At 46.7% G+C, this 10,334-nt stretch overlaps 1 protein-coding gene across 2 annotated transcripts; it reads left to right on the top strand.

Annotated features, from left to right (window-relative positions):
* The first annotated feature begins 443 nt into the window (after positions 1-443).
* On the top strand, positions 444-9,596 carry DYNLT2B (dynein light chain Tctex-type 2B). 2 transcript variants are annotated; one of them, XM_066620873.1, is made up of 5 exons: positions 445-632; positions 4,072-4,205; positions 4,369-4,438; positions 5,858-5,921; positions 7,176-7,317. In XM_066620873.1, exons 1-5 carry the CDS (start codon positions 532-534, stop codon positions 7,221-7,223), a joined length of 417 nt encoding a protein of 138 aa, XP_066476970.1. In that variant the 5' UTR covers positions 445-531; the 3' UTR covers positions 7,224-7,317. The 2 variants fall into 2 exon arrangements, with proteins under 2 accessions (XP_066476969.1, XP_066476970.1); XM_066620872.1 differs by lacking the exon at positions 5,858-5,921 and having other exon boundaries at positions 444-632; positions 7,176-9,596.
* The last annotated feature ends 738 nt before the right edge of the window (positions 9,597-10,334 follow it).

Genomic DNA, 10,334 nt, shown 5'->3' with positions numbered 1-10,334 from the left:
GCGCACTGGAGAGGACACTGTTCCAGAACCACCATTCAGAGCGCGACACCATCGTCTTCCGAGACTGAAGGATGCCAACAACAGAAATAAATATTGTGAGATGCTGTGCAAAACCTAGTGCACGCCGTGGCGAGCCGTCGTGCAAATCTTAGTGCATGCCATGGTGAGGCGCTGTGCAAAACTTAGGGCTCCGCCTCCCTCGAGCTACGCCACTGCCTGAGCCTCCGACTGCTCTGGCTCCCCCGCTCCTTTGAGGCGCTCCCCGACCGCTTCCAAGGGGCCTCGAAGCACCAGCGGACTCCAGCCACCGGGGGTCGCTCGCGCGCCAACCGCCGGCCCGCCACGGTCAGGTCTGGCCGCCGTCTCTATGGTCGCGGCCGCTCCTCTTGTCACGTGCCGAAGGCCGCTTCCGGCCTGGGAGAGCAGCTGCCTCCTCCGTTCTCCGCCTCTTCCTGCCGGAAGCGGCTGCAAGGGCCTGGGCCGTCACTATGGCAACGGCTGCAGGCGTCTCCTCCCGGCGGCTCGGGGGCCATGGCGGAAGCGGCGGCGCCCCCGGCTCCCGCGCTCCCGAGGCCAGCCAGCGCCTCCGCGGGTGGCCGCACGTACAGCCTGAGGCCGGCCTTCCAGCACAAGTCAGTGGGGGCGGGGCCTCCCCAGAGCCTCCCTGCAGGCCTCCCTGCGGGCCCAGAGGAGCCCCTGCCCCTCCCCCTCCCCCTCCCCTTGGATAGGCTCCAGCCAGCCTGTGGAACTCCTCGCCACAAGACGTTCCCTGAGGGACGGGGATGTTCTTGCTCCTCTCACCAGAACCTGCTGGAACACCCACTGAAGCTAAGTGTGGGGGGAGTCAGGACAGCAGCACTTCTCTGCCTGGTGTGTGACTGGCCTGCGGAACTCCTTGCCACAGGGTGTAGTCAAGCCCTAGTGCAACGCACAGCCTTCGTTGCAGGGTGTGAGGGTGAAGAATGGCAGGTGTGGGGGAGTGGCAGTGAGATGTGGGGTTCCTGTGTACCCCCGAGGCTTCTGGTGGGCCACTGATGATGCAGGAGACTGGACTGGCTGGGCCTGTGGCCTGATCCCATGTGGGGCTCTTCTGATGTTCTTATGCAGTGGTGGTGAGGGGGGTGCTCTTTTCCTTCTCACACAGCGCCAGAACCAGGGGACAGCCACTAAAGTTGAGTGCTGGGAGAGTTAGGACAGACAGAAGGAAATATTTATTTGCCCAGCAGGCAATTAGCCTGTGGAACCCCTTGCCACAGGAAGTAGTGATGGCATCTTGCCTGGATGCCTTTAAGAGAGGTTTGGAGAGATTTCTGGAGGAAAACTCCATCACGGGTTACAAGCCATGATGTGTATGTGCCCCCTCCTGGTTTTAGAAGTACCGGTAGGTTGCCTCAGAATACCAGATGCATGGAAGGCACCAGGAGGCAGGTCTCTTGTTGTGTGCTCCCTGAGGCTTCTGGTGGGCCATTGTGAGATACAGGAAGCTGGACTAGATGGGCCCCCTTTGGCTTGAACCAGGCTTATGTTCTAGTTAACACCATTTTTAAAAATATCCATTGACTTGAGTGGGGGGAGGGAGGATACTATCAGGCTACTTTGGTTTCTTCCACTGAAGTGCTTCACTTTGTATGTTTTACCTCAAAGAGGGTTTTGGCCCATGTGAAGCCCTTGAGCCCTTCAGTCAGTCCTGGAGGACCCTGTCACTGCTGGCCAGCACCAGAGTGAGCACCTGTTCAGCGGTGGTCCACCTGTTCCATAGTTGTGGAATTACCCTAGTCTTGCTTGTGATTTCTATCTATCTAACTATCTGTTTGGGGGTTTAATACTGTCAAATCGCATCCACAGAAATTTGGAAGCAAGGAAGCAGCCTTGTTCCCAGTTGGTCCCTTTAGTTAGTTGTCGTCTAAGCTGTCTGGCAATGGATCTTGAGGGTTTCAGTCTCTTTCCCTGACTTACCTGGAAATGCTGCCTAGGATGGTGTTTCTCAACCAATAGTACTCATACCACCAGTGGTGCTTCAGGTGGTTTCTGCTGGTGTCCCAAGACCCCCACTGACTGACAGCAAGACGAGCAATACAATATATCAAGCGGCAATAGGTGGCTCAGATTGGTGGGCAAAGCTCTAGCATGGGCTTTTCACATGCTCAAAAAAAGCTCTCCTGTCCCCCTGAACCTTCTACTAGTGTTTGTTGCATTGTGTCTGGCCTCCCAATCCAGAAGTAGCTGGTGATGACTGGTGGTACTTCTAGAAGGTGGACTGTGCTGAGTGGTACAGTGGGGGGCGTATGTTGAGAAATGCTGACATAGACCCTATTCCCTGTTATCGCTGAGCTAGAGTTCCATAAACTCAAAGTTCCATATAAGGAAGGACTGCAAGTTTTCTGACCTGCTGCTGCATGTCCCTATTCATTGTTTATTTTGTTGACTGTATACTGTGTGTGTGTGTTTAATTAATTTGTTGAGATATTTTTATCGTCGTTTTTCACTTGCCACAATCCTGAATTCACTTTTTGTGCAGAAAGTCTGTTTATAAATACAATCAAATAAGATTCAAATTTGGGGAAGCTAGAAAAGTCCTATAAAGAGAGATGATGGAATTTGTATCTCTAAGAATGCAGATACCTTATCAGTATTTGAGAACTATTATGTAGAGCAGTGATTTTCAGCCACAAGTGGTCCACACGTGTGCTGTGGGAGTTCAGCAAATTCAATCAATCAGTATCATTTATTAATAGGGCCACTGAGGGATGTGAAACCCCCACCACCACCACCAGCATGGTGTGCCTTGTCAATTGCTAAAAGACTGATGGTGTGGCTCGACCATTGTAGTGCCTTGTCAGTGTGCCGTGGGATGATAAAGGTTGAAAATCGCTGATGTAGAGCTTCATAAATCAAAAAGCCCAGGAACCACAGATCAAAAAGTTGGATGTGTTAGACTTCATCAAACACTTCTAAGCTTGGAAAGTTTATCTAGAGAAAGTAAACCAGGAAAATGGTACACTGCATGCTGTAAGAAGTCTTACCTTGGGCTGGATTTACAAAAAGCTTTGGAGTAGGAAAAGAATGCTTACAGCTGGTGAACAGGCCATTTGTTTTCTCTGGGAGGATGGCAAGTGGTTTTTCAAAGGGGGAAGGGGGTGATTACTTTTGACAGATTTGAGTTCAGGAGAAGATTAATCACATAACACACAAGATCATGTTTTTAAAGACTGACTCATGAATTACCCAGAGTTTGTTTCATTTGAAATCCTGCCTTTCTTCCATGGAACTCAAGGTGGCGTCCATCAGGTTGTCCCAGGTAATGAGTGTCTCATCCAGTCCTAGAAAGAAATTGATACTGTAGTATGGTTGCAACTGCATTGCATATGTATAGATAGGGTTTTTGTTTGCTGTGTAGGAAAAACATTCAGTCAAGCCTTTTCTGTGTGTTCTCCAGTGGTACAGTCCTTGAAGGAGTATACTACATAATTCTTCTGCCCATGAAGGTTGGTTGTGGATCACCTAGACAATGGCAAAAATCAAGATTGAAGCAGATTTCATAATTGCCATCCCAACAAACTTTTAGTGGGACTCACAATTCAAATGTTATAAGAACATAACATAAGAACAGCCCAGCTGGATCAGGCCATCTAGTCCAGCTTCCTGTATTTCATAGTGGCCCGCCAAATGCCCCAGGGATCACACAAGAGACCTGCATCCTGATGCCCTCCCCTGCATCTGGCATTCTGACATAGCCCATTTCTAAAATCAGGAGGATGCACATACACATCATGGCTTGTAACCCGTGATGGATTTTTCCTCCAGAAATTTGTCCAATCCCCTTTTAAAGGCATCTGGGCTAGATGCCATCACCACATCCTGTGGCAAGGAGTTCCACAGACCAACTACAGGCTGAGTAATGAAATATTTTCTTTTGTCTGTCCCAACTCTCCCAACACTCAATTTTAGTGGATGTTCACCGGTTTTGGTGTTGTGTGAACCATACTGTGTCCCATATTGTAATTATTTTCTGTGTTAATAAAGGACAGGTATAACCCAAGACCGGTTCCTGTGCCTTCTTTTTCCTACTAGATTCCGCTCTTCTACAGTTAAAGAGTGCATCCATGAAGTGTTAAAGGAGGAGCTGACTGGTATACAGTACTCCCCAGAAGATATCCCACAACTCACCAAATCCCTATCAGAGACAATCCGAGATAAACTGAAAGGTAATGGGGCATGACTGCAAAGGACTCATTTCCTCTCTGCAAGCTCTTTTCTTTTCTCTCTCTCAATACTGATGTTCCTTTTTCAACGGGTACAACACCTGATGTTCTCTATATACAAGTGGGGAAATCCAGTTCTCAATCATTTTTTTCTCTTCCTTTTTAGAGAAAGGATTTCAGCGATATAAAATCATAGTGCAGGTGGTGATCGGAGAGCAGAGAGGTGAAGGAGTGAAGTAAGTTTAGCTTTTCTTCCTGCAGAATCATTAAAGTCCTTTTGCAGCATTGTTTACATTAATCATGAAATTACAAGTCCTAACATTGTTGCTTTTTCCCCCAAGTATTCTACAAATGATGGCTGATTACATCTAGAAACTTAAAACCATTCATTCTCATTTGTGTTACACACCAACAATAATTAAAGCAATGGAACAATTTCAAACGGAACAGAGAGTAATAGCATTTTTTTAGCCATCTAGGGGGGCTCCAAGACAGCTAACAACAGATAATAAAATAATGAAACAATAATTAATACTTCAAATTAAAAGCAAAATCAAAATAACCAAACAGCCAATAAACACAGAGGCACAAGAGAGAAAAAAGCATGGAGGATAAGACTGGCCCAGGTGGTAAACTTCAGTCTAACAGCCAAGGAGTTGGACAGTTGTCCCCCAATATCACCACTGGGATCTATCTCCAGGACAGAGTGTAACCAATGTAACAAGATGCCTCCTGACTTGTGTTTTGCCAAATCCCATTCCACTGGGCCTTGTAAACCAATCCAATTAATCAGAGCTGCCAATAAGCCAAGTTACAGTCCAAAGTCAGGTTCCAGGTAGGTCAGTCCAATCCATCAGGGTATCCAAATCAAAGGCCAAAGTCCAGTCACAATCCACAGTCTGATTCCCAATTCCATAAACCAAGTCAGTCTCCTCTCCAAGCTGCACTCCTTCAAAACCCACCAAAACCTTTCTGCCTCAGGTGCTCCCTATATACCTGAGGGATCTCCTTATGCTCTAGTGGCTGCAGCTGTGCAGCACACCTCCAGCTACCACCTGGGCTTTAATCCTGCATTTACTCAGAGCAAGGGGCACTGTGGACACCACACCCTATCTCCTCGGTAATATGTTCCGCAATTCCAATACAACTTGGTTTCACCCTAGTGGTCCAGAAGAATGCCATGGTTGAAAGCCACTGATGGTTCCAGAAGAACCAACAAGGACACATTCTGTTTTGTAGTTCCCAGCATTATTTGTGCACCAAAGGTGCCCAAAGCACTTTCAATTCCAAATCTGGGCCAGAGTCCAGGTAATTGTTTTGTCTAGAAAGGCTAGAACACATATGGTATAGCAAACCCTTCTTTTCCTGGTTTTGTTTGGAGGATAGCCATTTTCACCTTTTTAAACATCCAATAATTAATATTCTGATTTTCACCAGTAGATGGGATACTTCCCAGTTTGGAGATGAGGAGTTAGCATTTATTATCAGTTGAACAGTCTCTGTTTATAATTACTTTTCTACTGATTCTGACCTCAGTGCGGTTTATGGAGAAGCCCTCCAGCTTTTCAAGTGGAAAGAATAATGTGCGATGCTGCTAATTGGTTCTGACTGCTGCTTTTGCCTTTAATGGATGGGTCCTCCTTTTATTTCTTCAGCATGGCTGCCCGATGTTTCTGGGATGCAGACACAGACAACTATGCTCATGATGTTTTCATGAATGTAAGTGCTTTGTCATTCTTGATGAGTCTCATCCATAAAAGGCTGCTCAAAAAATGTGTGCCCTGAGCTCTCCAGTACATCAAAGACGTACTGAATTTTGCCTGCTTAGAAGATTTTGACTGTATTGCGCCATCAGTGCGCATGACTTGATGCATCATAATGGAACCCAGAAATCAGTTCCTACTCTGTGAAACTCACAATCTAAATGTCGCTAGTGGATGCGGTAACAGTGACAAGGCAGCAAGAGTCTCGAGGGACAAATGTAAGCAAATGCAGTTACACATCCTTGGGTTTTGTTGCAGTTGGGGGTGAGGACTGAGCCAAAGTGTTATCACAGAAGAAATTTATTTAGAGAGCAGTGATGCCACATTGGTGTTTTAGCACAGAGGGCAACTTTCTTTCAAGGAAACCTGCTGGGGAAGAAGCTATAACTTGTCTCCACTTTAGTCTTGCAGTACGGGATGTCCTGTCTTTGTTTGGACTTGCTGTGGTGGAACAGGAGCAGCACCCAATTACAGACTGTAATTGTCTGAGCCTGTGAGTCCCACAGTCCTGGCAGGCAGATGTGGGGATGGAGTGCAGGAGTAGCTGTGGTAGCAAAGTACCACTGTTTCTGCCAGGGTGTCCAACCTTTCAACTTTAGGGCTCCTGGACCTTTAACAGTTGTGTAGAAAAGGGAATTTCAGCAGGTGCAGCTGGTCCTGGCACAGATAACAAGTGACACCTGTTGAAATTCCCTCCTCTACACAATTGTTAAAGGTACAGGAACCCTAAAGTTGAAAGGTTGGCCACCCCTGGTTTATGGCAATTGCATTAGCAGTCTGGAGCCAGACCCAAAATATTGTTAATGTAGCTGAAAAAGCATGCAGCTAACCCTTGCATTGTCTAGTCAGGACAGGTGGAGGATCTTTACCTTGGCTTATTTTGTGTAATTTATTCTGCTGTTCTGCTTTAGCAAGAGATGAGAAGGGACAAGAAGTTGGGGGAAGCAGGGGATCCTCTTCTCCAATCACTGAAATCCTGGGCCATTTATTGGAGGCCACCATGTTTCAACTGGCTCCTGAGATTTGACCAGACAAAGTCCATTTGGTCTCAAGCAGATCCCTTGTGAAAACCAGAAGTGTTAATTGTTTACGTCAAGAAAAGTGACAGCAGCAAACCTTGAATGTTTGTTTCTGTACTAAAATTCTAGGCTTTCATCCCACTCCGGGAGGCATCATTATTCACAGGTCTACCCTCTTGTCACTTTCCCAGGACAGTCTCTTCTGTGTGGTGGTCGCCTTTGGCTGCTTCTTCTACTGATGTCACTGAAGCGTTCAAGCAGGAAAGGCCCCTGTGTCTGAGCCACTTTGGAAGCAAGGCTGCGCTTGTCTGTTCCCAAGTCTGCAGGCACTCCCTTGTACAAAATCCATTTTACATATAATACCTACAGAGATATTGCAGGTTATATCTGCTACAATTTCTATGTATAGCCAGCTTTTTGTATTGCATGACCCAGTTGAGCAGGAAGTTCTCCTGCACAGGCCCCACTGAAATGACTAGGAGCAAAGCACTCCTCATTTCACTGGGATTTTAACAGGAGAATTTCTCATTCAAACACAAAGAGTTCCTCTATTTTCTTGTAATTGTTCTAAAATGGGACCTGTCTGCATACAGTAGCTTAAAATGTATGGTTGTAGATTCATTGTGCTTTGCAAAGACTAATCGAATGTTGACTATCAATCTCTTGGAATGAATATATTGAGAAATGTAATGTAGTACAGAGTATAATTTTTAACAAGCGTGCTTTTCACTCTGAGTCTGTTGTGTTCCTAATCTCTCTCCTGCTCTGCGTATTTCTATTCTCCTTCCATGCTGTACTTGCTATAATGAACAAAATCCAGTGAATTTCTCTGTAGAGGTTAAACTGCCTTCACTCGGACAATGTTTGTCAGATTTTCAAACAGGCTTCCTACTAAAAAAAAATACCACTTAGCTCCTTGTAGTAAGTAAAGGAGAAAGTGGTTTCTTGTGTTGGGCTTTATCCAGTCTCTTTGCCAAGTTAGAATACCAGAGTCCTGGATAAATGGGTTTTCCCAGCTCCACTTGTCACTCTTACCATCATGAGAGTGATGAAAGGAGCCCCAGCCTTTCTCTCCAACTTGGAACTGGGATGGGGAGCAGGGACTGTTCCAGCTGAGCCATGAAGAAAACCCCTGTCCTCCAGCTCCAAGCTGAGAGAGTGAGGCAAGGTCTGACTTTGACAGCAGTAGCATTCCACCTGCTATCCAAACTTGGTCTAGCTAGCCTTTTCTTTCAGCTCCAAGTTTAGGGGATGGGGAGACCATTCTCACTGGATACCATGGCCGAGGACAACTGCTGGGACAGTTGTTGTGTTCTATACCCCTGAGACAAGTTGTGCAGTAATATGAGATCAGGGACTGTGCTGGCACTCATCTGCATGCTTAGGTAGAAGTGATCCACATTGAACGCAATGGAACTTGCTTCTGCCAAAACGTGCATAGGATTGTGCTGGAAGGGAAAGATGGAATTCTGAGGTTGCATCACCTTGGGGTGCAACCTCATTCCAAGGGGCAAGAACTGCATCAAGGGGGTTACCTTGACATTCTAGCTGTTCTCTATGGCTCTTCTGGGGACTTTAAAAATGATGATCCCAGGAAAGGTTCATTTACAAGAAAGGTTTACATGCACCCTCTGCCAGTCCAGTTCCATCTAATTCCAATATGATTCTGTGTCTCTGGACAATCTTGCCCACTCACTTCGCTATAGTTCCTACCTGAGGAGCAAGTCTGCCTCTCCCTATGAGAAACCACCTGGCAACCCCCTTGGGCCAGTGGAGGGCTTGGGGAGGGGGCCTGGCATTGCTCTTTCACCTTGCTCCAGCAGGGAAGCATCTCCCTGGATGCTGGGCTGCCCTCTGGCGCATTTGAGGTCTTTTTCTCCAGTTTCTCCCCTTCTCCTCTTCCTGTCTGCTTTCCTCTTTCTCTCCTTTAGCATCCTCTGCTTCTCTGTCCTTCCTGTAACCATTCCACTCTCTCTCACTCTTCCTTCTACATCCTCCCTGGCCCTTCCTCCTTTCAGGCTCTGAGGCAGTTGCCACTGCTGCCAGCCTGACCTCTTGAGATGTTTCCCTCTGTCTCAGGATCTTTCGTCTTGGGAGATCTCAGAGAGTGCTGTCTCCCTTCAGCTTGCCTTGGCTGTGCTCCAAGATGGGTTACTCCTGGCCACCACAGATCTTGGCATGGCCAAAACTTATGGGATCCTGCATGTAAATTAGAGCTCTTAAATGATGAACTAGGGCTGTCACTCGCTAATGAAGTTTTAACCATGATTTTTGCATGTTTGTTCAGAAATAAGTTTCACTGCGTTCTGTGGGGCTTGCTCTCTAATAGCATGTTAAGGATCACAGCCTTACAGTGCAATCCTGTGCATGTCTATTCAGGACTGAGTTCAGCAGGACTTGCTCCAAGGACTGTGGCATAAGTCAATTAAATTTTCATCTGAATGAAAATAATAGTTCTGAAGCAACATTTCTTTTGTTCTTTTCTATGGGACTAGATCCTGTAATGTGTTCTAATTTGTGGCTTAAAGACTCCAGCAAGATATTAAATTATGCTTTAAACATTACTTTGTTTGTATTTATATTAAAATGTTTATTCAGCGTTTCAGCTCCATAAACAGATGCCCAAGTCAGCTAACAGTCATTAAAAATTAAAAGAAATAACAATCCCAACAATGTTCTGCTATAGGTGGGTTTCAAACATACACTGAAATAAGCAGCAGCACAATAATTAATGCCTAGTCTAGAGGGGAGCAGGGAAACAAGCATTTTTCAGCAGAACACAAAATTCATACAGCCTGTTAAAAGACTTGTTGGAGCAGAAAGACTCTTTTCAACCATGGCCAAGGGAAGCCCGGGAGCACCCTGTGCTAGTGCCACGATGGAGAAGTCTCTTTCCCAAATCACCACAGCCGTATTTCTGAAGGCAACAGAATGCCCAAAAGAGCCTTGCCAGAGAGTCACAGGGTGGGCACGTTCAGGGGGGAGGGGGCCCCATGCAAGCCAGTTCCTATCTGTCTGATGAAAGGTTGACAGTGAGGTTGACATGCAGATCCTTGGGGAGGGCATCCCACAACCTCTGTGTGGCAGGCCCTGTCACATCCCCCTACCGAAATGTGTTTGAAGTGCCGAGGGAACAGCACACAGGGCCTGTCTCTGTTCCAGAATTTTGAATTGGGTTTGGAAGCTAATAGGCAACCAGCACAGCTGGAGTGATGTGTTCCGAACACTCCTTCCCCATGACAGCAGTCTGGCAGCAGCATTCTGAGCCAACCGACGTTTCTGAACGCTTCCAAAGTAGCCCCACTAGGCCATGTTGACTGAGTAGCTTTTAAAGCATAGAAGCAGGCCAG

This window comes from Tiliqua scincoides, chromosome 3, assembly GCF_035046505.1.
Source record: "Tiliqua scincoides isolate rTilSci1 chromosome 3, rTilSci1.hap2, whole genome shotgun sequence".
In the NCBI taxonomy this organism is placed as follows: domain Eukaryota; kingdom Metazoa; phylum Chordata; class Lepidosauria; order Squamata; family Scincidae; genus Tiliqua; species Tiliqua scincoides.
The sequence above is the reverse complement of the archived record's forward strand: the minus strand, read 5'-3'. Positions and strand labels throughout refer to the sequence as shown.